A 27,043-nucleotide genomic window follows, 5' to 3' on the forward strand; every position below is an offset into this window, starting at 1 on the left:
TTACATTAGCTTCTTTGATGAATTAATCTATATAATTTTAGGAAAAAACAAACCCGGACAAAATAAAATGCATTTGCCTACTTAATATTGATAAATAAGAGAAAGAGCATGGCTGGATTTACTTATTAACCAAAATAATAAGCTAGTCTCATTTGCCAAAGATTTACCTTAACTGCGTGAACTTTGATTCTTGAAATCGTAAGAAGAATATTTTTTTAGCATAGCATATTTAAAATATTATAAATTTTCTTATTATCTGAATAATTAGGAATTTTAGGAATATTCTATTTATATAAGTACTTAATCTCTCTAAATCAATTAGATTTGATTTAAGAGACAATAGAAGTGTTTTGGTGTGTTGGTTTTTCTCCCCTCTGGCAAAGCCAAGTTTATTGTGGGCCTGTGGTCAGGTCTCTTCTCTCCAAGTCCTAGTGAAACCAGAGTTGGGAATGAGAGGCTCTCGTGTTGCTCTCACCAGGGGCAGAGACAGGTAGGGGACACCCTGAATCTGCAGTGTGCCCTGAGAAAGGCCCACTTTGCATGGTGGTCTTACAGTCATATAATTTATGAATATCCTCCAGAAGTAGGAAAACATTTCACACTCTCAAAGCAAGATAAATGGCTTTCTGGATCAGACACATAGTCACACAACCACGTAAAGAATATATAGCTTCATCTCTACAATTTCAGTGCACAGTAAGAGTAAACACAGAGACAAACAAAAAACTACTCAGTCTACAAATAAAGAACTATTTTCCTTCCCAGAGGAAGGAAAAATTCTTCATTGATTTAGGTTCAAAATGACAGTAAGACAAATAAACTCACAAAACCAACAAACCAGATTTTCTGCCTCCTCTTACCCAACAGAGAATAGATTTCAATCATCCATTTATAGGAGTCACCAAATGGTGAGATCATAAAACCAAATTCTCAGTCACTGCTGCTATAAGGGGGACTACCTTAATGACCATGCACAGAAACACAAATAGAACCAAAATCAATAGAGGAGGCCAAAGTAGAGAAACCAGCATTTAGCAGTTTTCAAGTTTTATTGCTGCTTGGCATTCACTGCAGAAACCAAGGAAAAATGTATCCAGGTTTAAACCACCCATAAAGTACACTTTTCTGACAATCGACTTTACTTGGCTTTGTCAGATAAATCAATATGGCGTCTCTGTGGAGCCTTCAGAATCGTTAAGGTATAGTTTTTTTAAAGATAAAATCATGAATCTCATAAATATATATTTTATAAAATTAACATGTGTCAAAGATTTTATTTAACTCATTCATCAGTGAAGGAACTAGTAAGAGATTACAACTGGTTCTAAGAATTCAAAAAACACAGACACAGGTAGTCCAAAATGCTGAAATCAGTTTTCTAATAGATATAAAATTGTTCTATATCTGGAGGAGAATAGTCAATTACAACTCTACTGACAGAATTAATTTTTATTTCTTTGGATACTAATCATGTTCACTATTATTTTTCTGCAGATTAATTTTTGTAGAATAGCTCAAAGATAGCGAAAGGCACAAATAACCCAGAAGGTTATTTGGACACCAGATAATCTTTTTTACCCATTTCAAGTCTTTCACAATTTTTCTGACATTGTTTGTTCTTGCTTAAATTGAGTGAAAGACCAGTCTCCTTCATTCATTCGTGTTTCTTCTTCATATCTGGATCTAGCTTTCAGAACATCAGAGATCCTTGCTGTTTCTGGAGATAGAAAAAACAAGAGCAGTGATGATTCTCAGGCTTTATTGCTATGTCTGGTACAAGCTTTCTGTCACAAGAAACATGAAGCATTTCATCTTCAAAACAGAATTGAAAAGGGGCATTTTTTACAACAGAGATGATTTTTTTCAAGAAAAATAAAATACTTTCATTCATTTAGCAAATATGTAATGAGTGTATATGCTTTCCAAAGTCTGTATCATTATCCTTAGAGAGCCCTGCATGTATGGCCTCTGCCTGTCTCTTCAGCCTCCCCTTATGCCTTTCCCCTGCTCATTCACTACCTTCCATTATCTTTTCAGTTCTAGACACACTCTTTACTGCTCTAGAAGCTTTTGTATATACTTTTCTCTGCCTGGAATCTTGCCCCTCCATACTTTTCATGACTGAGTCCTCCTCATCCTCACCACCTGTTTTAAAGCGGTCTTTCCTTATTCTCCACTTCACACCACTGTTCTCTATCCTAGCACCTGCTTTTTTCCTTCAGAGTATATTCCTCACTGGTTTGCTTGTTTTAGGCTGTCTCCCCCACCAGTAAACTATAACAGGACATCTTTGTGCCAGGGACCTTGTCTGTTTGGTTCACCAGTGAGTCTCTAACACAAATAGAATTCCTGATACATAGTTCAGTTCAGTTGCTCAGTCGTGTCTGACTCTTTGCAACCCATGAACTGCAGCACACTAGGCCTTCCTGTCCATCACCAACTCCCAGAGTCCGCCCAAACCCATGTCCATCGAGTCCATGATGCCATCCAACCATCTCATCCTCTGTCGTCCCCTTCTCCTCCTGGCCTCAATCTTTCCCAGCATCAGGATCTTTTCAAATGAGTCAGCTCTCCGCATCAGGTGTCCAAAGTACTGGAGTTTCAGCTTCAACATCAGTCCTACCAATGGACACCCAGGACAGATCTCCATTAGGATGGACTGGTTGGATCTCCTTGCAGTCCAAGGGACTCTCAAGAGTCTTCTCCAACACCACAGTTCAAAAGCATCAATTCTTCAGCGCTCAGCTTTCTTTATAGTCCAACTCTCACATCCATACATAACTACTGGAAAAAACATAGCCTTAACTAGATGGACCTTTGTTGACAAAGCAATGTCTCTGCTTTTTGATTTGAGGCAAGAAAGTGTGATAACTGACAGCAATATAGACTTGTAGGAATGTTGAAAGAGATTGAGGAAGAGGAATGGGGCTGGTAGGAAACAGATTGCCTGATAAGAGCAATGATTGGCAAAAGAAGGCTAGAAAATATCAATACAAGAATCCTAGCTATGATCATTTAAAAGATGAGATTTATTTCTGGAGACCATGGAGTTGTTGAAGTGTTATATGGTGATTTGATCAGATTTGTCTTTCTCACTACTGTCAAGGGAATGAATTGGAGAATTGGCAGAGAGGCCTGTTTCAGTAATTCAGGTGAGATGATGTTGGCTGAGAAGATGGAGAGAAGGAAAATAAAGTGTCTCATAACTTGTGAAATATTTAATATTTTAGTAGGATACTAGACTCTCTTGAATTAGTGAGCAGGAAACTCAGTAACAGAAGTTGTATTACTTTGGAGAAATTTTTTAAACTGCTATTTTTTTCTTTATATCTACAAAACCAACTACAAGACACTGTTGCCTTTCCTTTCCGAAGATCAGGTTTTGTCAGATTGCTCTGGGTTGATCATAACCTTAGGTTGGTTGTGTTTGTAGTCACAGAATATGAAGGTGGAGCAATTAAACTCCCTTGACTTTCTGTTTAGAGCTCCCTCCCTAAGTTTTTAGTTGACTTATTTAGACTCGGTAATCTTGGGACTGTGAATAAAGCTGAGCGCCAAAGAATTGATGCTTTTGAACTGTGGTGTTGGAGAAGACTCTTGAGAGTCCCTTGGACTGCAAGGAGATCCAACCAGTCCATTCTGAAGGAGATCAGCCCTGGGATTTCTTTGGAAGGAATAATGCTAAAGCTGAAACTCCAGTACTTTGGCCACTTCATGCAAAGAGTTGACTCATTGGAAAAGACTCTGATGCTGGGAGCGATTGGGGGCAGGAGGAGAAGAGGACGACAGGGGATGAGATGGCTGGGTGGCATCACTGACTTGATGGACGTGAGTCTGAGTGAACTCTAGGAGTTGGTGATAGACAGGGAGGCCTGGCGTGCTGCGATTCATGGGATCGCAAAGAGTCGGACACGACTGAGCAGCTGACCTGAACTGAACTGAATCTTGGGTAAACTCCAATACTTTGGCCACCTCATGCGAAGAGTTAAATCATTGGAAAAGACCCTGATGCTGGGAGGGATTGGGGGCAGGAGGAGAAGGGGATGACAGAGGATGAGATGGCTGGATGGACATAAGTTTTAGTGAACTCCAGGGGTTGGTGATAGACAGGGAGGCCTGGCGTGCTGTGATTCATCGGGTCGCAAAGAGTCGGACACGACTGAACGACTGAACTGAACTGAACTGAACTGAATCTTGGGTGAATGTCCAAGTCTCTCCTCAAGGAATGCACATTAGTTCAAGCTCATTAAGCAGAGCAGCATGGGATGCATACACATAGCTTCCCTGCCCAAGCACAACTTCTTAAGCCATATTTATTAACATCCTTTCTCAGACAAAATTCTATCCTAAAAGAGAGACAATAGCCTATCAAGTAATAATTTGTATGTTAATGTGGTTCTTTGGTGTACTCTCTAACTACTCCTATTGGAATGTTCTTTCTATGAGGGAAGGAACATTGCCTCTTTTGTTTAAGGCTGCATCTCCCTGTATATTGATTGATATTCAGCATACATATATTATACTTGATAAATATTTACTGAATGAGGAATGAAGAAATAGTTGTCATAAATCAACTTCACTAAAATAGATGTTTCTTTTCATTTCAATCTTATACATTTTTTTTTCATTTAAAGTCTGAAAGTCTGATATTGAAATGTTTGAAAGTAAAGTGATTATTTTTCATATTTGCAGGACTATCTCAAGCAGGTGCTGGACATTGATCTTCATGCCCAGATCCATTTTGGCAGGGTTTTTATGAAACCAGGGTATGAAAATAATCTTGTTATCTAATATATGGGTTGGTTTGGCTTGCTTTGACTAACAAAGTTTTTAAATGCTTTCCTATTACATTTTCTATTATGGATTATTTATTCTAATAAAGGAATGTTACAGTATTAAAGTTCTTTGAAAAAGTATATATCCTATCTGAAATGGGAATTCATCTTCTTTATTAAACACTGAATCTGGTTTAAAAAGAAGCAAAGCAACTTTCCAAACCTTTTCTCCTTTTAATTCCCATGTCTAGTTCCTTCCTTCTCTTTTTCATCTCTTTCTCTCACTTAAAAACATTTTAGTATGAAAATTCTCAAACATACACAAAAGCAGAGAGTATAATGAAACCCCGTATACCCCATAACCCAGCTTCAGTAATTATCAACATTTCTCCTTAATTGTTTTATCAATCCCTTCCTTTACCTTTTTCAGAGAACAGAGGGTTAGATTGTTTTAAAACAAATTCTAGACATGGCATTTTAGTATACATCTCAAATATTAATAATAACAACAGCAGTATTATCTTATATAATCACAATGGTATTATCTCACCTAAAAAAATAAATAAGAACACCTGAATATCATCTAATTCCCCAATCATATTTGAAAAGTCGCCTGAATGTCAAGGAAGAGTATGCCTTCTTATGTATGTTTTATTTGAATTAGGATTTGAGTTAGGTCTACTCAGTGTATTGGGTTGTTGACTCTGTATTAAATAAGAACATTTAATACCCGCCCCGCTCCCGCATTTTTGGTATGCCATTGACTTGTTACAAAAACTGAATCCTTTGTCCTTGTGACTAGGTTTGGCTGATTACTTCCTTGTGGTGGTGGTTGACTTGTTTCTCTCTCTCTCCAGTATATTCTGTACACTAGAAGTTAGATCTAAAAGTTTGATTAGATTCAAATTCACTTTTTTTCTTTGCAAGAATACTTCATGAATAGTATTTCATAATGCTTACTACCTCCAAAGAGGAAAAAAAAGTAAACACATACCTAGATCTTGCATATCTCCTAAAAATTAATAACTCCCTGAGGAGTGGCTACAGGTTTTGTGATCCATTATAAGTCCTCAAAGAATGCAAACATTGGTGGTGATAAAATGTGTGTGGCCATGTATTTAAGCAATAGCCTGTCTGTTCAGACCACTGCTGCTCTCTAAGTCTGTGATACATAAACATAAAAACAGTGTTGAAACGCCTCAGTGTGTGCGTGAGCATTTCCGCACACCTCCTTGCTATCTGGGACAACAGAGATGATGCTTTAGTTCAGGGTTATACTCTGATGGGTGTTCATGTGAACCCTGAGAGTAGAGGTGGGACCTACCAGTTATTACAAGTGAGCTGTGATAGCAGAAATAGCCAGGAAATGGCAGAAATTTCTAGAAAGAAGCCTTTTTTAAGTGTCAAGCCAGCCCTCCTGGTCTCCCTGATTTATTGGGCACCTCATGTCAGTTCTAAGACAGGGATTGGGCTTTATGTTTAAGTATCAAGTTAAGATAATCCCTAAAGCCTTTCCAAAATCTAACAGAATTCAGAATTCTTAGTGTTGTATTTCTGTAGTTGCTCCAATATGGCCACCACTGACAGGACCTTTTTACTATTGAAGCTGTTGGATTGGGATCATTCTTACTAAGAATATTTTGTCTTAAGCAAATATCTTTATGCTATGAGTACACACAGACTTTTTAAAATTCCTGTCCCCATGGGCAGTACTAATATGATTAGAATACAGAGAACATCCCATGAGTATGTCAATGTACTTCTCACTAACTGCAAAAATTGAATTGATTATTTCTCTACAGTGAGAAAGAAGCTGACATTACTTGCCCTCACCTCTAGGGGAGAAATTTTGTGTAATATCTGTTATTTAAATTAATCTCAGCACCTATGATATATAATAAATACTCATTTTATTTTTAATCTGTTATTACCATTCACTTCAGCTGTAGGAGTTCATCAGTTCCTACTATTTATTCTCTTGCCTTAAAGTTTAAAAGCTGTGACATTCCAATCTCAAGAGGGAAAAGAACAACAGGTGTTGAGTTTTAAGGCAATAGCTTTCCAGATCCTAAACAGAAACTTCATAGTCCAGCAATAAGACACGATAGCAGTGCACAATTACACAATGTTTTATTATAATGGAATCTTGTAAAAATGAATATCTTTAGAGAAATCACAGTACCTGTCTGCAGGATTCAAAAGATGATTTAAAGTAGCTTTAAATACATAGAGGGAAGGTGTCATGTGTTCCCTCCTCACTCTTGGTGTTTAGTTTGCTATAAAAAAGTGGTTTAGAACTTTAAATGGGCTTCCTTTAATTGGCCAGAATTTTATACTGTCTGAAGATAAGAATTTAAAGTAATTGCTACTTAATAGTAGAACAAGAAGAAATATAAAATGCTGAAGAACAATTTAGCTTTGCTCTTCCCACATATAGTGCATTCAGAATGCAATTAACCTCTTTCATTTTAGACAAAGAGATACTCAAAAAGCATTTGGAATATTATCAACCAGATCTACCAATCACGGTTTTTATGGGTCATCTGCAGTGAACATAGCTGTAGTCAAAATGTACCTTGGAAATTATTTTCATCACACAGTAACAATAATCGCCAAATAACGTATCTATAAATAGATAAGACAGTCTAATCTCTGTTTTCTAAAATACACCAAAGAATCAGGAAGTAAGCAAAAAAGGAAGGCCTCAGTAGCCAAAAATAGATGTTATGAAACCAATATAGTAACACTTAATAGCATACCCTATGAGAGCCTTATCTAATTATGAACCATAATGTTAGAAAAACCTTGGTTCAAATCTTTGTTTCTCCATTTTGTATCTGAGTGATTTTGGCTAAATCGCTTAACCTCTGAGTCTCATTTTCATCATCTATAATGGAATAATAATTGTCACCTCATAGGATTTTTTTAAGAATTAAATGAAATAATGGATATAGTGCTTAGATATCCAAAAGTGGTGGTTTCTATTATTATTATTATTGTTATCATTCTAACAATATAGCTATTACTACTCTCTGGTTCCCAAACCTAAGGCCAGCTTTAAGGGTCAAGATGATGGCAGTCTCATATGAAGGGGACCCCAGAAAAATAAAACACTAGGGGGAGAAAAAGCAGAAGCAAGAACTGTAGAAACATTGCAGTGTATGCTGTTGTGTTATGGTTTAATATTGTGGTATTAAACCCAATATCACTGTATCATAGCAGAGTAGAATTGGTTAATAATGATGGCTGCAATTCATCAAAAATGTTAATGTTCATCGTATTGCTGCAAAAGGTTGTGCGTGAGTGATCCTTTTCTCATTCAGCTCATCAGTGAAAATAGTAAAAAGGAAAACAGTTTGGGTAGTATTTTTAATAATGTGGAAATTTCAGCATTCCCTAAAATTTTGCATCATTCAAGTTTCATTTATATAATAAAAATTTTAGCTGAGAGTCTGTGTGAAGGGTAGTCTATAGGAAAAAAAAAAATCACTCTTATTTACTGCCCTCCGCCTTCATGCCACTGACACCCCTTCCCACACCCCTGTGATGAGTATTCCTGTCAGACCCTTAAGGAAACATAATTTGAGAATGTTTTAAAATTATTATTGTTTTAAGGGCACTCAAAGCTGATGCACTGGGACAACCCAGAGGGATGGGATGGGGAGGGAGGTGGGAAGGGTTTCAGGACAGGGGGACACACGTACACCCGTGGCTGATTCATGTCAATGTATGGAAAAAACCACCACAATATTGTAAAGTAATTAACCTCCAATTAAAATAAATTAATTAAAAAATAAACTTTAAAAATCATTATTGCTTTAATTTTGTTCTAGTCGTGATATTTTGTTTTGATGTTTCAAAAAATTCCCTTCATAGGGAAGCTTTTATGTTTATTGCTGAGTATAGTCTTAAAGGGCTGAGAAATACTCATCTTCAACAATAGGCGGTTATCTGATAGACATGTCTTACCAGATAGTCGTCTGATAAAAAGAATGATTGTTACTGGTCAGCAGGAAATAAACGCATTCGAAATTGTTAAACTAAAGGGCTAGAGAAACTGGGGTTGGGATACACTTGTTTGGCACTGGCAAGAAGGAAAGAAAGTAAACTACAGAAAACCAGGAAGCGTTGGTTAAAAACAGAAGATGCTAAAAACAAATTAATTTAATTGTGCTTCACTGCAGGTTATAAAGGTTTAAAGGAGAGTCAACAGAAAAGTATTTTTAGAGAGTAAGTGATCTGTGTGAAGGACCATATAACAAGAAAACTGCAGTATTTAATTTACTCATCAAAGTGCTTAGCAGTCACTAACAAATATCCTCTCTTTTTCTTCTAGCCTGCCAACGACATTTGCAACTTTAGATATTGATGGTGTAAGAAAAATAATCTTTGCACTACCAGGTAAGAATAACTTAAATACTTTCTTTTGCTTTTTCTGGAAAAATAACCAAAATCTTTTTGTGCCCCAGGTGACCAGTCCCCTATCAGAGCACATGATTTGGAATCTGAAAGACCTGGGCTCAAGCCCCAGCTTTGCATACTGTATGACCTTGAACAAATCACATAATCTCTCTGAAGCTATTTCTTCATGTATAAAATAGGGCAAATATATGCTTCATAGGGTTTGTGCAAAAGTCAAATTAGATAGTACCTTTCAAAGCACAATTCAGACCCTAAGATGATAAGTGTTACCTGTTACTACATCTTTCTGGGGCACTTACAGGACACTGGTCAAAGTTAGCAATATAATCATCTCCCACAACTAGAGTTTTGTGCTCAAAGGGCCTTGAATCACCCCTGCAGATACTAGAACAACAGCAACAACGGAAATACAACATTGCATCTACTTGTTATTTTTTCAACTTCTAATATTATCCTCTGATCTGTAAGCAATGTTCCATTCTCTATTTTTTGGCATAGATTCCTTCCAAAAATAACCTACTTATTCCTTTCAGATGTACAAGTCTGGTGGCTTTGGAATGCTTATTTGCTTTTTTATAGTTAATAAATCTCAGAGATAGAAAGAAAAGGCAGGCCAAAAATTTTAGAACTTTAAAAACATTTTTAAAGCCCCTTATCTATAAGCATAAAAGAGGTTTGATTGCTGTCATATTAAGAGAGAAGACATGTAAGTAAAGTTTTAATTCTCAAAATTTATCTGTGGTATAAAGCTCCTTAAGGCCTTTAATATAGCCCTAGATACTCTGAACACCATTATGTAGAGAAAGGATAACCTCTTTCTAGCTTCATTTTGCTTAGAAGAGACTGTTTATGTTGTCTACAGAAGATATGACTTGACCTACGAAGTATGTTGTAGTGGGAGCCTGTTTTGCCATTACAAAGTGTTGTTTATCTGCCAAAGAAGTTACAATTAAATAGCCTACTTTTCAGATTGCTCCTCTGACATTTTATATGCTCAGCCTGAAGGTACCAAAAGAGGGCAGCAACAATTCACATGTTCAGATTGTAAAACCAGCAAAGTGGTTCTTTTTACAAGGATTTGAAAACTCAGAATCGGATTTTTCAAGTCTTGTGTATCTACTTGTTCTTTTTTTAACTTTTTAAACTTACTCTAGTAACATGTGTTCACTGTAAAACATTAGAAAATACTTAGATAAACAATAAGAAATGTTATCCATAATCTCCCTTACCCGAAATAACCACTATTTTCAGATTTTTGGTGTTGGTTCTTCCAGTCTCTTTTTTTTACATCGACCAATTTGTTTTTTATAGAGTAATTTTATCAAGCAGTAACATTACAGGAATACTGTAATCATTGTTGAGCTTTTTTTCTTTTTCCTTTTTTTTGCTTTCCCAGAAAACTTTCCATCTGTTTACATTTTGATTGAAGGTAAAGCAGTTAGTTGTCACTAAGAGTCTGCTATCCTGTGGAATAACTCAGAAAAACAACAATTTTGTCTACTGGAATAATTGTGTCACTCATCACTTTACAACTTTTAAAAAATCTCTTTTTAACTGCTTTTGTAGGTAGAACAAAATTAAAGGTATGGTTTTAGCTAGTAATAGGCTAAACCAGCCATTGCCTTTTATTTTGATGATGAAATTAGCATCACATAACCAGGCCAAGGGAATCTAAAAGCACAAGCCATTCCCTACCCCCACTACACACACACACACACACACACATAGAGTCACATATCACTGTATGAAAGTATCAGTAAAATTATAATTTTAGAAACAACAGGGATATTGAGACTCATGCTGTCCAAACTTTTTATTTTGTGATTAAGTGAAGTTAGACCTAGAAAGGTTTGGAACTCTTGCCAGGGTCACACAGCTTTGTTAGTTAACAATACCACACAAGAAACTAAATCTGTTATTCTCCACTCAATCATTTTTTCATAGCTCACCTTACCTGACTTTGAAGTGCATGACACACCCAGATTTCTTCTTGGAGAGGTTCAATTGAATTCCTCAAATTTTTCTTTTAACTGTGAAAGAACTTGGCATTTGTATTATTCTGCTCAGGCTGCCAAAGCAGAATGTCACAGACTGGGTGGCTTAAACAACAGAAATATATTTTCTCACAGTTCTGGAGACTAGAAGTCTAAGCTCAAGGTGCCAGCTCAGTTGGTTTCTGTTGAGCTCTTTCTCCCTGCTTACAGATGGCCAATTTCTCCCAACACCTCCACATGACCTTTTCTTCTGTGTACACTCCTCATGTTTCTTTTTCTTTTTATGAGGACACGGTCCTATTGGATTAGAACCTCACCCTTACAAGCTCATTGAACTTCACATGAGTGCTAAGTTGCTTTAGTTGTGTCCGACTGTTTGCGACCCTATGGACTGTAGCCCGCCAGGCTCCATCTGTCCATGGGGTTCTCCAGGCAAGAATACTGGAGTGGGTTCCCAGGTCCTTCTCCAGGGGATCTTCCCTACCCAGGGATTGAACCTATGTCCCTACCCTCTCCTGCATTGACAGGCAGATTCTTTACCACTGGCGCCACCTGGGAAGCCCATTTAACCTCAGTTACTTCTTTAAGAGTCCTATCTCCAAATACAGTCACATTGGAGGGTTAAGACTTCAACATATGAATTTGAGGGAAACATAATTCAGTTCCTAACAGTATTCACCTTCAAATCCTTCACATTTTAAATCATTTCGTTTTATATTTTTTAATTTAAAGAAATTTCTGGGTAGGGAGGATTATGGATAAATTTCTTTATGCTTATCCCACTTGCTAATATTTTTTTGCACTGATTATGTATTACTGTGTAATTTTATGCCATTTTAAAAATAGCAAGTACAAACTGATTAGTAAGGGCTTCAATGTATGGCTCTCAGGAAAGCAAAAATAAATGGTGTTCAGCAGCTTCTGTGCATCAGAAGTCGCGTTTCACTGGTAAATCCGAATGTTTACACACAGCCAGCCATGTGGTTGACTGTAGCTCTATTCTGGCATCCTTTTGGATTCAAGGTGATTCAAAAGAGGAAGACTAGTGATTAGTCACTTCATTCCCTTTGATACCTGAACGTGTAGACATTCATGATTTTTTTGGCAAATTTCTAGTGTATACTATAAATAACTGCTTGGTTGACTTCCAGGGAATCCTGTGTCAGCCGTGGTCACCTGCAATCTCTTTGTTGTGCCTGCGCTGAGAAAGATGCAAGGCATCTTGGATCCTCGGCCAACCATCATCAAAGCCAGGGTAATGTTTGCTAATGACCAGAAACCAAAACTGAAGCCTAATAACAAATAAGGATATGATTTTTTAACTGCCCAAAACAAACATCTAGAATTTTATGTTGTTGTTGTTATTCAGTCATTCAGTCATCACCTACTCTGTGCGACCCTCTGTAGCATACCAGACTTCCCTGTCCTTCACCATCTCCTAGAGCTTGCTCAAACTCATGTTCATTGAGTCAATTTTGAGGGAAAATATGATTATATACCTCTCTTCATGATAGAAAACAAAGGGAAAGGAGTCCCCTTTATTCCCTTCCCACATTATTCCACGACTCCTAAAGGGAGTAATTTTCTTCAGCTAGAAGTCCATTTAGGAATGGATATGTAATGACAAAATGGTCAATAGAATACTAAACTAATACTAAACCCTATGGAAGGAGGGATAAAAATTCCCTTTTCCCTAGGTAAACTTAACAGAGAATAGCAATTTATTTGATCACTTTTTCTGTGACCCCACTGATCAATTTTAAACAGTTCAGAAAAAGACAGTCAAAGGACTAGAAAGAGAAAAAGAAGGAGAGGGTGACCATATTGTTTGGAAAAGGACTACTAAGGCTGAGGAGTTATACCTGCAGTAAAAGTCAGTCAGAAATTACAGTCCCCTTCTCACCACACTAACTTCAACTTGATTTACTACTAGTCGACTGACTATGTAATATAGTTTCTGTGTAACTAATGAACAATTTTCCTGGCAATTTAAACTAATCCTAAGCCAGTGCTTTTCTTTCTTTTAAGATTTACTGAGGTATAATTTATATATACAAGTTGCACATATTTAATGTAGACATTTTGAAAAATTTGGACAAACACAAACATGCATGATACCATCACCACAGTCAAGATACTAAACAACGTCCATCGCCTCCAGAAATGCCCTTGTGTTCTTTGATTTGTTTCATGGTAAGAGAATTTAATGTGAAAACTATCCTCTTAAAGGACCTTAAAATGCACAGTACCACATAACTATAGATAATATACTGTACAGCAGATCCCTTAGAGCTAATTCACCTTGCATAACAGAAACTGTATATCCATTAAGCAACAGTTTCCCGTTTCCTCCATCCTTCAGCTCCTGACAACCACTGTTCTATCCTTCGCCTCTGAGAGTCTGTTTTAGATACTTCCTGTAAGTGGAATCTGGCAGTACTTTTGTAACTAGCTTATTTCACTTGGTATGATGTCCTCTAGGTATATCCATGTTGACTCATGGCAAACAGTATGGAGTTTCCTCAAAAATTAAAAGTAAAACTACCATATGATCCAGCAGTCTCACTTTTGGATATATGTCCAAAAGAATGGAAATCAGGATCTCAAAGAGATATTTGCAGCCCACCATTCGTTGTAGCATTATCCTCTATAGCAAACATAAGGAAGCAACCCAAATTTCCAACAACAGATGAACAGATAAGGAAAATGATGTATATGTGTACAATGGAACATTATTCAGCTTTTAAAAAAAGGTTAGTCATTGATCTTCACAAGATATAATTGAATGCCTGTTATGTGAGAATATTATGGCCTGTAGTTTGATTTAAAACAGATATTGAAAATGATAGAACTATCTATGATTTATAAGAAGTATAAGCCAGTTTTATTATTACTAGGAGATGAAAATTATAAGTAGGTTATAGAAACTTTGGGGAAATGAAGTTGAAACTGATCTATACCAGCATGCATAAGAATTTTAATGTTACATGATAAATTTCAGATGATTTGTGGGGCGAACGAGCTCAAGCCCCTCTCTTTTAGACTAATGAAATCAGTGCTTGTAACTTCTCTAGTACTTTTAAGAGTTAGTGTCAAGGTCCTTTAAAACCACTCTTTGGAAGCTTTGACAAGACTCAAGCAGAGTCCAGGCCCTCAGTATCAGCCAGGGCCTAGAGCATGTCACCTGGGGCCTCCACTCAAATAGAATCCCCTTTTGTCATCTGTTTTCTCACAAACTCTCTTCTCTAGTCTGTGCAGCAATTAGTCCAACCTCTCCCCCCTGAGTCTCCTGGAGCTTTCACCTTCCCATATTATCACCAGCAAACGTTCCAAACACATTCAGGTTTCGACAGTTGTCTAAAAGTCTTCTTTTGCGCCTGACCTCTTATCATCAGTTGCTTTATTTCCATAATTCTTGATAATTTTAGTTTTGCTTCAGCCGCTCACATGCCTGTCCTTTTCAATGCCATGAAGTGCTCCATCTCAAAACTCACCAACTCTGGAATACAGTTCAAGAACAATGACAAGTTACCTACCAGTAGATATAAAAGAATTTAAACACCTCACCCTTTTTCCTCAGTCCATAAGCCCCTTCTGGCTTTAACCCTTTTCTCCAGCCTAAATCCTATGGTGTATCACTTCAACTTTTTCTAACACCCTCAGTTTTGGGGGGGTTTTTTTTGCCTCTCCTTCCTTCTATTACAGTCACTCTAAGAATCCACAAAATTGAATCAGTTTTCCCTTTTTGTCCTTCACTTTTATTCCCAGGGCACTGAGTACAACTGGAGAAGAGTGTACATCTTTTCGAGTTATCACTTCCAATTTACAAATCTCAGGAGGGGCCAAAATTCCCCCTGAAGAACCTTTTATATCTTGTGGATCAGCTTTTTCCATTCCTTAGTCCAGCCTTCCAGATCTTCACCATTCTCCTAACGTCCCCTCCACCGTCCGCATCCCCTGTGTTTTGTAGCCAAATAAACTTGATTTGAATAATGGCAGCAACATTTGATGTTTTCTCTTCCTCTAATCTTGCCTGCTTTTAAATCCCTTTTCTGTCTAACTAATCATTGTCAGCACCTCCAATTAAAATTCTTCAATGCTTCCCATGACCCCAGGGTTAAATTCAGACACTCAAGTGAGCATAGGAGGCCCTCCATCCCAAGGCTTGTTTTCCCTCCACTGTTATCTGCTTCCCATCCTGCATTCTCACCATACCAAGCTTTTTACTGTCTCCAGGATGAACATGAGATGGCCTTCCTACGACGGTCTCTCCCAACCACCACCTTCTCTTTTCTCAGCTTAGAAAATTCCTTAATCATAAGACTCAGGCATCATCATGCCCTCTGTGAATCCTTTCCCGGTGTCCCTAAGAAGGCTGATTATTTACTTCTTTGTGCCCTTTTATACCATATAAATGGATCCATAAAAACTTTATTATACTATATTTACATTAATTACTTACTATGCTAGATAATTCTTTGAGGTCACTTCTCTAAAAGATGGACAGGACAAAGAGGAAGGACAAAATATTCTCCCCTTTTTTAACTAACAAATTTTGTTTTTTATAGCACATCCAGGTTCACAGCAAAATTAAGCAGAAAGTTCAAAGAGTTCCTGTATTCTCCTCCCCACCCCATACATACACACACACACACACACATATACACACACACACATACACACACACAATCTCCCCGACTGTTGACGTCCTGTACCACAGTGGTACGTTTGTTACAATCAGTGAACCTGTAGTGACACATTCATTATCCCCCAAAGTCCATAGTCTACATTAGGGTTCAGTCCTGCTGTTGTGTATTCCATGGGTCTTGATAAATGTACAATTACATGTATTGACCCCTGGGTTGGGAAGATCCCCTGGAGGAAGTTATAACAACCCACTCCAGTATTCTTGCCTGGAGAATCCTATGGACAGAGGAGCCTGGCAGGCTACAGTCCATGGGGTCACAGAGTCGGACACGACTGAGTGACTTGGCACATATCACGCACCATTGTAGTGTCGCACACTCTCACAACCCAGAAACCCTCTGCAGTCTGCCTGTTCATTCCTCCCTCCCTCCTAACCCTTGGTCTTTTTACTGTCTCCATAGTTTTGCCTTTTCCAGAATATCTTGTTGTTGGAATCATACAGTACGTAACCTTTTCAAATTACCTACTTTCACTTAGTAATATGAATTTAAGTTCCCTTCATGACTTTTCATGGCTAGATAGCTCATTTCTTTTTAGCACAGAATAATATTCTTTTCTCTGGATATGCCACCGTTTATCCACTCACCTACTGAAGGGCATCTTTGTTGCTTCCAGTTTTGGCAGTTATGAATAAAGCTGCTGAACATATTTGTGTGCAAGTTTTTGTATGAACATAAACTTTCAGTTCACTTGGGTAAATGCCAAGGAATATGATTGCTGGATTGTATGATAAGATATATTTAGTTTTGTAGGAAATGCCAAAATGGCTTCCAAAGTAGCTGTACCATTTTGCATTCCCGCCCCAGTGATGAGTCCCTGTTCTTCCACATTCTCAACAGGATTTGGTGTGCCCAGTGTTTTGGACTTTTGGCCTTTCCAGTAGCTATCTAGTGGTGTCTCATTGTTGTTTTAATTTGCAATTCCCTGTATGATGTTGAACATTTTTTTCATATGCTTACTTCTCATATGTGTATCTTCATTGATATGGTGCTCAGTTCTTTTGCCCAGTTTATAATTGGATCGTTCATGTTCTTACTGAATTTTAAGAATTTTTTGTGTATTTTGGATAACAGGTCTTTATCAGGCATGCTTTGTACAAGTATTTTCTCCCAGTCTGTAGCTTTTCACTTCATTTCATTGACCTTTCTTTTTTTCCTTTTCTAATTCTCTCCATTAGATATTTACATGTAGAGCATACCATATAATACCACACCAAATAATACAGTTTTATCTCTTGGGTGACTACTGTGCACCAGAAAAATACTCAAAGGAAGCAGAGGACTCCTAGTCTATAGCTCACTGCCCAATTTCGAATGAATGGAAAAAAAAGTAAAACATCCACAATTTGCAATGTTCTTCCACCAAAATATATGTGTATATTTACTCATGATACATCATTATTTTAAGCACTGATGCTCATAGTAAATAGGTGCTTTCTTAAGCTGCAGCTAACTGATGTAAATATACCAGAACTATAATGTCAGTACAACTAAATATATTAGTGAATAAAGTATTCTGCATTTCAGTAAAATACCACAAAAACCTGATTAGCTTCATCTCTTGCTACAAAAGGAACAGCTGTTTGTGAGGCTGTGAAAAAAATTCATTCACTTCAAATTGATGCAGTTCTTATTTCTTAAATTAACATAAATATACTCCTTTAAAACAAACAATCCCATTTTGTAGATGAACAAACAGGTATGGGAAAGCAAAATAGCTTTCCAGTACAGCACACCAGTTAACACTAAGACTGGGAGTAGGTGCTGGTATCTTCACAGCCTCGTATTTGCTCCAGTGCACTGCCGTCCATGAGCCGGTCAGTCAGTGCCACTGGGGGGAGAAGCTTAAACATGTAGCAAATGACACAACCATGCGATAGTTCTTATGGTTTGGAACTGGAGAACACACACCCATGGGGAGAGGTTGAAAGACAGAGATTTTTGTCCTCAGGTAAGCACAGAATAAATTAGGAACAAGGGCAAGTTACCCTCTCAGTAGATATGAAGTAGCATATAAACATAAGGAATATCACATGAAAGAGTTGAGTGTGATTTAATTAAGAAGAAACACCCTTGAATTGAATTTTAGTGTAGATTCCAGAGAGAGAGTCTAATTAGAATAATTATTGTTGTTCAGTCACTCAGCCGTGTGCGACCCTTTGCGACCCCATGGACTGCAGCACGCCAGGCCTCCCTGTCCTTCACCATCTCCCAGAGCTTGCTCAAACTCATGTCCATCGAGTCAGTTTGCCATCCAATTATCTTGCCCTCTATTGTCCCCTTCTTCTCCTGCCTTCAATCTTTCCCAGCATCAGGGTCTTTTCTAATGAGTTGCATCAGGTAGCCAAAGTATTGGAGCTTCAGCTTCAGCATCAGTCCTTCCAGTGAATATTCAGGATTGATTTCCTTTAGGATTGACTAGTTTGATCTCCTTGCAGTTTAAGGGACTCTCAAGAGTCTCCTCCAACACCACAATTCAGAAGCATCAATTCTACACTCAGCCTTCTTTATGGTCCAAATCTCATATCCATATGTGACTACTGGAAAAACCATAGCTTTGACTGTATGGACCTTTGTTGGCAAAGTAATGTCTCTGCTTTTTAATACACTGTGAAATATTACTCTTTCATAAAAAGAATGGGATAACGCCATTTGTAGCAACATGGATAAACCTATAGATTATCATACTGAGTTAAGTAAGTCAGACAGAGAAAGACAAATACCATGGCATCACTTATATGTGGAACCTAAAAAAAGTACAAATGAAATTAACTACAAAACATAAATAGACTTACAGATGTAGAAAACAAACTTATCATTACCAGGGAGTAAGGAGGTTGTGTTGTTGTTGTTTAGTTGCTAAGTTGTAGCCACTTCTTTTGCGATCTCTATCTGTGGGATTTCCCAGGCAAAAATACTGGAGTGAGTTGCCATTTCCTTCTGCAAGGAATCTTCCCAACCCGGGGATCAAACCCATGTCTCCTGCATTGGCAAGAGGTTCTTTACCAGTGAACCACCAGGGAAGCTCACCAGAGAGTAAGGAGAGGGAAGGGATAAATTGGAAGATTGGGACGACCTATACACACTACTATGTATCTAGTATATATAAGATAGTAAGGACCTACTGTATAGCACAGGGAACTCTACTCCATACTTTGTAATGGCCTACATGGAAATGAGTCTAAAAATGAGGAGATATATGTGTAACTGATTTGTTTTGTTTTACACCTGAAACTAACACAACACTGTAAATTAGTTGCACTCCAGTGAAAATTTAAAAAATGAAAGTAACTATCCCTTTTATATTAAAGATAAGTATATGAATGAGTTGCTAAATTAGCACCTCAATAAATCTGTTTGATGGATGGATGGATAGATGGACAAATGGATGGATAGGCAGATAAATGTATATTGAGCTTGTTTGTTGAGGTCTACCTCCTTTATTTTCGATATTAAAATATCTGCCTTAATTTCTCAATTCATAGGGCAAATTAGACTTCAAAAATAGACTTTGTATTTTTCATCTACCCTTTTCCCTACTGCAAATACCAACTTCTTAGCCTTCTTTTCTCTTTTTACCAGAGCAACCCAACCTCTGGACTTCCTGTATTAAGAACATAAGGTGGCTGTGGTGGAGACCGCGGGATGCCAGGCTATTCCCAGTCCATTGCGCTCTTTGCATGACCACCACCACCCTGTAGTTTTAAGAAATGATCAAGTTTAAGAGTGATTGAGTTTGTTTTCCTTTCCTCTTTTTCCTGTAGTTATCATGTGATGTAAAACTGGATCCTCGCCCAGAATACCATCGGTGTATACTAACTTGGCATCACCAAGAACCACTGCCTTGGGCACAGAGCACAGGTTGGTCATTCATACCTTGCAGGCATCTCTTTGCACCCATTCTGTTAAAACACAAATTTATGTATAACCTCCTTCCTTGAGTATACCTAATTTTGTAATTATTGTATATTTTCCCTTTTGAGAGATTAGATGTTAAGTTATTCCTAAACAGTGTGGCATAACAGGACAAGAATAGAAAAGACTAATAATTGTTCAGTTATTCCTTGGAACTGTATTTCTAGACAACCGTTTGAAATACAAATCTAGAATTACAGAAGATTTTTATCTGTTTGTTCAACCAGTAAATTCTAAGCACAACTTTGGTTTTAGGAAAAGGAGGGGACTATGGCTATGTCACGCTGAAATGTGACATTAAAGCCCAAATAGACTGTGATTCTCTGTAGCCTTTACTATACTCTAGATATTGGTAAGTTCTAAGGACTCAGAAATCAACTTTGCTAATTGAGTTCTATAGTTACCTGCTGTAGACTTTAAATTTTTATCCCCAACTCCTCTAGTCATATTTTACCTGACTTTTGATGCAATTCCAGAAAAAATTTAAACAAAGATCCTATTAAGTGCAAACATCAGTTAGCACAGTGAGTAAGTACATGGGCTTTGTCATCAGAGATTGCTTGCAAATTGGCCACCATCTAGTTAGTAGGACCATAGGCAAATTACCTAACCTCTTTTGAGGTGTCGAGAATTAAATAAAGTAGTTGAGGAAAATGCCTACCACCTTGTCTGGTACTTAAGTAAATACAAAAGAAATGGTAGCCACTGCTGTTATTATCATAATTGTTTTAATAGGTTTTAAAAGCCTCTCTTTTAGACACACATCACACGTTAGCCTGAATTGAGAAATTCAGTGGCCTTTTCCACAGTGCTGTAAAATTTTGATTTCGGTCTCTTAAACAATAGTTTGTAATGTTTATTTTTTAAAGTTCAATGAGAAGGTAGTAGGATACAGTAGCTAGGTCACCTGAAAAAGAATCTGGGAAGTCAGATCATCTTTCTTCCTCTTGAAGACCTGTGTTTCTGTTCATCAGTTTTTATTTTGAGAAGAACTACAAGGGCTCCACGTGCATACACTGTGATGCTGCTGCCGCTGTAATAAGGTATTTCCTCCTAGGTAATCAGATGAGCAGCCGTCTGATGAGCATGCGCAGCGCCAACGGATTATTGATGCTTCCTCCAAAGACAGAGCAGTACGTGGAGCTCCACAAGGGCGAGGTGGTGGACGTCATGGTCATCGGACGGCTATGATGGTCACCAGTGGGAGAAAGCTTTGATGCATGTCCACATATCATTGACTGTATCCTGTAATATGCAACGGCACAGCTAGTTTTTCTGATTTGGATAAAAGTTAATCTGTATAGTCAACATCTTGAACTATATTTCAAAAAAATTTAAATACCTTTTAAAGAAAAAAACACCTAAAAATAAATCTTAACAGACAACTCTATTCTGATTATATCAAAGCAAATTTTTCCTTTCTTGCAAATTGCTTTGTGTGTTCAATGCTAGGTCTGATAGCGATAGCTTTTAGTAGACAGCGGTAGGTGCCTGCAGAACTTGTGTTTTTCTCATCTTTAAAATACAACTACTTATGCTCTTAAATCAAGGCTGTCTGCTTATTTATACTAGCGTAGGCAACACTTGAATTTCCCTTCTTAGTACGCTTCATAACTGCTTTACGGAGAGCTTCTGCTTGTTCTTTACCATGTATCTCGTGTTTATGTGCACAGTGCCAAACAAAGAGTGACTGGGTGGCGGCCCGCCCTGCCTCAAGGAGCGCCATCCCCACAGAGCGTCCGGGGAGGAGCGTCTCTCGTCCCAGTAGCCTCGTGGCACAGTACTCTTGGGCAGTAACTGGATACCTTTTATTTGAACAAACAAACTGGGGGAAAAAATGCTTCCTTAAGTGCTGACAGCCTTTTTAACCAATACATTTAAAATTGTACAGAACAAAAAATAAAATCAAAGACTGATCTTGTACAGATATTAGTGTTACCAGCATTCATGTGGAAATCAAGAGCAAAGAAAAAACAATGTTAAACAACTCTGTACCATAACATTTTCTGTAATGATACTGAAACTTAATGAATAAAAAAAATCCTTGGTCATTATTTAAAATCCATTGTGTTGGCCTTGTTATTTAGAAGAAGAGAGAGAAGATTATCATGCCATTCTGATGGGGTGCTGCTTGGATAAAAGCAGTAGTTAAGATAGCTTAGCAAGGTGAAGTGGTATAAAGGAGTTTTTTTTTAACGACTGAGCGACTTCACTTTCACTTTTCACTCTCATGCATTGGAGAAGGAAATGGCAACCCACTCCAGTGTTCTTGCCTGGAGAATCCCAGAGATGGGGGAGCCTAGTGGGTTGCCATCTATGGGGTCGCACAGAGTCGGACATGACTGAAGTGACTTAGCAGCATCAGTCTATATATTACTGTAGCATTGTACAAATATAGACTAAGAAAGTAGGGAAGAACCTGCAGTTGTTCGCTGGTCTTCCCAGCCATAGCTGGAGAAACTAAATTTTTATTTCAGATGTCATAGAAACAAATCAAACATCTACAGTTTTTTGGAATAGGAGGGAAAATAAGTAATGAACCAAAAAATTTCCAATGAGTACCTGGACTTTTTTTTATCATGATCAGAAGTAAGAAATGGGGAAAATCTGTATGACCACAGAAAATACAACAATTAAAATATATGCTGTCCACAATGTCTTCTTTAACAAAAACTTAAGGGCACTTTTCAAACAGTGGTAACCTGGGACATTAACATGCTGTAGAGTATAGTTAGTGAACCAAACAACAAACTTAGTTTACTAGTGAACCAGAAGCTAAATGGTGGTGATGAATAAAGTCAAGTTGTGAACAATAAATATTTGATAGTGATACTAGATATTTCCAAAGTTGAAAATAAAAGGTTCTATATTTTAAATGTATATTTTCAATTTAAAAAGATAAGGTCAATTGAGGTCAAATGAAAACCCATGCAAAGAGTTCTTTACCTCCATTCATCCAAGAAACATCTATGAACCATGTACTGTGTGCTTGAGTTTTACAAGGATGAATAGGGATAAAGCTGACATTATACTCTGTCAAGAAAGATTTTAAAAATGTGTGCAAGTAAGCATAATATTTGATGTGTTTGATATTTCATAGTACATGATAGAATTGTAGAATGCGATAAATGCTGTTAATGTAATTCAGATTTAAAGAGTTGGAGGTGTTCGGATGGGAACCTTTTAAGATTTCAAGGGGTAAGAATAATGCAGAAAGAGGGTATTCCAAAAATAGAATTATGTATAATTAATAATAATTTTTATTTTTATTACAGAATGTAAGACCCACAAGGGCAATGATTTTTGTTTGTTTTGTTTACTGACATCCCCAAATCCTTAGAGTTTCTGACATATGTACATAAGTGTAGGCGTATGTAACTATTTGTTCCATGAAACACATTATACAGAGCTCACTATGTGCCATTCACTTTTCTAAGTGTTCTTCATATGTTTCATTTTCACAGCAACGCTGTTACTCTTCCTATTATAAGGAGAAAACTGAGGCACAGAGAGGTTAAGGAACTTGTCCATGGTGACACAGCTAATAAGAGGAGGAGCCAGGATTCAGACTTAACAATCTGGCTTCAGAAACCATATTCCTAAAAACTCAGCCATAGAAACAGAAAACTGATATATTTGTAAGACCAAAAAGTACATGTTTGAGGCTCATACTATGAAGTTCTCAAATGCCAGGGTAAGGAGTCTAGATTATCTAGAGACAATTAGACCATTAGAGATTCTTCATCAGGGAAGTATTAGGATCAGAGCCTTTTTTTTTTGGCGGCGGGGGCGGAATTTGCTCTGGCAGCATTGAATAGGATAGACTGGATTGGGGGAAAAACTGAAGAGAGACACCAATTAAGAACTGATCGTGCTTGTGCAGGTGAGGAGTGATGACAGCCTTAACTATAGTGGTAGAGGTGATGGTGATGGGAAGGTCATGACAGCTGAAAGCACCTTTGAACAGGAAAAATCGAAAGAATTTTATAAGTGATGGAAAGTTTAGGAAAGGAAGTTAGACAAAGAAGACATGATTCACAGTCTCTTGTCATGGCTGACTGGGAACATGTTCAACAATTAACCAAAAAATAAAGTCAGAGAAGTGGATTTTCTGCAGGAGCTGCTAAGTTTAGACATGTGTTTGAGATGCTAGAGGAGCACTAAGGTCGCCATGTCCTGTTGGCATTTGAAAATATAGGTTAGGATTTCACAAAAGAAATGCTGGCTGAATATAATCTTGGGGATCACTCATGTAAAGGTGATATTTGAAATGTAAGAGTAAATAGGAAAGTTTATCAAAACAGGACTTGCCAACAGGACAGGCTTGCGGAGCATCTTATTTTGGAGTGTTGCTGGAAAAAGCCATGAATGGAATGAAAGGAAAAACTGTAGAACAGATGAAACAGGGTGCTGTAATATCCCAAAACCAGGGAAGAGAGTTTCAAGAAGGAAGGATGTGTGTTAGTTGCTAGGTCGTGTCCGACTCTTTGCAACCCCATTGACTGTAGCCTACCAGGCCACTCTGCCCATGGAATTCTGGAGTGGGTAACCATTTCCTTCTCCAGGAGATCTTCCCGACCCAGGGATGGAACCCAGGTGTCCTGCATTGCAGACAGATTCTTTACCTCTGAGTCACCAGGAAGAATAATCAACTGTCAAAAAGAAATGTCAAGAAGGATGAGGGCTCAAAAGAATCTACTGATCAGGCAATCATTTATGAGCTACAAGAGTGCAATTTCAATCCTGAGTGAAAGGCAAAAACCAGATAGCAAAATAGAAATCATGACTGAATTATTTGAAACGTGGGCATGAGAAAAGAAAGACAGGCACAGCATGGTGGCCTGAACCAGTAACAAGATGGGGAAAGATTTTTGTTTGTGAGTTCTGAGAAAGGAGAAACAATAGTAGTGGGCATATTAAAAATCTGAGAGAACGGTTCCAGGTGGAGAAAGAAGAGGAAGGAAGAGTTGCATTTAAGGATCCTGATGGCCCATTTAGGCTGGAGAAGGAAAGGAACATTCTTCCTTCTGAGTTAGAGAAGGTAAAAAAAATAATAAAATACACATTTGAAGTAGATTCAAGGCAAATTTAATTGTAAAGTTAAAGATCGATTGTTCCACTTGGCACAGGGAAAGTCCATGTCATATAATCTATTTGCATTTATTTGAGCAAAATTAATTTAGAATGCCAAATGCCAGGCTGGATGAAGCATAGGTTGGAATCAACATTGCCAGGAGAAATATCAATAACCTCAGATATGCAGATGACATCACCCTTATGGCAGAAAGCGAAGAGGAAATGAAGAGCATCTTGATGAAGGTAAAAGAAGAGAATGAAAAAACTGGCTTAAAACTCAACATTCAAAAAACGAAGATCATGGCATTCAGTCCCATCACTTCATGGCAAATAGATGGGGAAACAATGGAAACAGTGACAGACTTTATTTTCTTGGGCTCTAAAATCAGTGCAGATGGTGACTGCAGCCATGAAGTTAAAAGACGCTTGCTCCTTGGAAGAAAAACTATGACCAACCTAGACAGCACATTAAAAAGCAGAGACATTACTTTGCCAATAAATGTCCATCTAGTCAAGGCTATGGTTTTTCCAGTGGTCATGTATGGATGTGAGAGTTGGACCATCATGCTTTTGAATGTGGTGTTGCAGAAGACTCTTGAGAGTCCCTTGGACTGCAAGGAGATTAAACCAGTCCATCCTAAAGGAAATCAGTCCTCAATATTCATTAGGAAGACTGATGCTGAAACTGAAGCTTCAGTACTTTGGCCACCTGATGTGAAGAGCTGACTCATTAGAAAAGACCCTGATACTGGGAAAGATTGAAGGCAGGACGACAAGGGGACGACAGAGGATGAGATGGTTGGATGGCATCACTGACTCGATGGACATGAGTTTGAGCAAGCTCTGGAAGATGGTGAAGGACCGGGAAGCCTGGTGTTCTGCAATCCATGGGGTTGCAAACAGTTGGACACGATTGAGCAACTGAACATTTTAGAATTATGCATATATGGCATATTATGATTGATTGTCTTAGTATTATAGTTGATATTTAAGTAAAAGATTGTAAAATAAATGCTATTAAGTGATGTTGCATGTTACAGCAAGTTGATTCTTTGGTTGGCTTTTATTTTTGAAGTTATTTTCTAACCAACAAAACTTTCTGGATCTAACCCATAACTAACTCCTGATCTTCATGAAACCCTAATAGGTAAGTTATTATCATTCCTAGTTATAGAAAGTGGGGATTTATGTAAGTATAAAATTCAAAGAAAATAAATTGTGTATCTTGTTATCCCAATGATGATGGATCTGTGTTAAATAATGCATTGTATTCTAACAGCCTTATAAGAAGCATGGACCTCCACTCTCTGTTATAGAGTTGCATTATTATAGAGTTCATTAATTTTTTAACCAAGAGGTTAAAAAATTGCTCAAGTCTGACTATTTTTTTACAGTCAGCAATATTTCTCCTGTAGTCTTTTGTAATAATTCAATAATTTCTTTAACAAGCATATATTAAGTTCCTACAGTATGCCAGACTCCATGATAGACTCCAGGGATACAATGATAAATGAGACAAAAACTCTAGTATCCAAAAGGAGACATGATGAAAAAGCAAAAAAAATGTAAATACAGATTATGAGAAGTCTATGAAGAAAATCCTGTTATATGTTAGAAAGTAGCTGGATGGAGGCCTGAATCATCTTCAGTAGTGTCAGGGTCCAGCAGTTAAGAAAGGCAGAACTCACACTGAGACTTCAGTGTAGGAGCACCAAGTTAAATTTGTGTTGGACATCTGGAAAAGCACAAAGGAAACTCTGAGATGTCAGAGATAATAACTATGGGAAGCAGATAGCACAGCTAGGGCTGGGGAGATGGGAGGAAAAGGTTAGCATTATCAGAATCTGGAAGCTCATAGGTCAGATCCGTGGGAGGTAGGGCTCAACCCTCCAAGGAAAGGGCACTGCCCAGATGTTGAATAGCTAGAACCAGTTGCCATTGCCAGGGTGACACGCAGAGAATCAAAAAACAATCCGGAAGGAACATAAGTCCCTTCTTCCCACCCTCTGCTTTCCAAGTTCCCTGTAGTCTAATGCAGCCTATTGTTGAACCTAGCAGGAAGCCAGCTGGCAAAGAAAAAAGAGAAATGTAGTTAGCTGAGTTCCAGCCCCAGCTCCCAGTTCCAGCCCCAGCTCTGTATTCAGCACTGTGGAAT

The 27,043-nt window shown here is 37.8% G+C and overlaps 1 protein-coding gene across 10 annotated transcripts in view; it reads left to right on the forward strand.

Moving 5' to 3' along the window:
- Window positions 1-21,873, forward strand: part of GPHN (gephyrin) — a 538,037-nt gene extending 516,164 nt beyond the window's left edge. For all 10 annotated transcript variants that reach the window (XM_019969080.2, XM_070796736.1, XM_070796738.1 and 7 more), the window contains 5 exons: window positions 4,693-4,766; window positions 9,112-9,176; window positions 12,343-12,446; window positions 19,662-19,758; window positions 20,870-21,873. In XM_019969080.2, coding sequence (XP_019824639.2) covers window positions 4,693-4,766; window positions 9,112-9,176; window positions 12,343-12,446; window positions 19,662-19,758; window positions 20,870-21,003 — 474 coding nt within the window. In that variant the 3' untranslated portion in view covers window positions 21,004-21,873. The remainder of the gene's footprint in view (window positions 1-4,692; window positions 4,767-9,111; window positions 9,177-12,342; window positions 12,447-19,661; window positions 19,759-20,869) is intronic.
- The last annotated feature ends 5,170 nt before the right edge of the window (window positions 21,874-27,043 follow it).

Source organism: Bos indicus, chromosome 10 (assembly GCF_029378745.1).
Source record: "Bos indicus isolate NIAB-ARS_2022 breed Sahiwal x Tharparkar chromosome 10, NIAB-ARS_B.indTharparkar_mat_pri_1.0, whole genome shotgun sequence".
In the NCBI taxonomy this organism is placed as follows: domain Eukaryota; kingdom Metazoa; phylum Chordata; class Mammalia; order Artiodactyla; family Bovidae; genus Bos; species Bos indicus.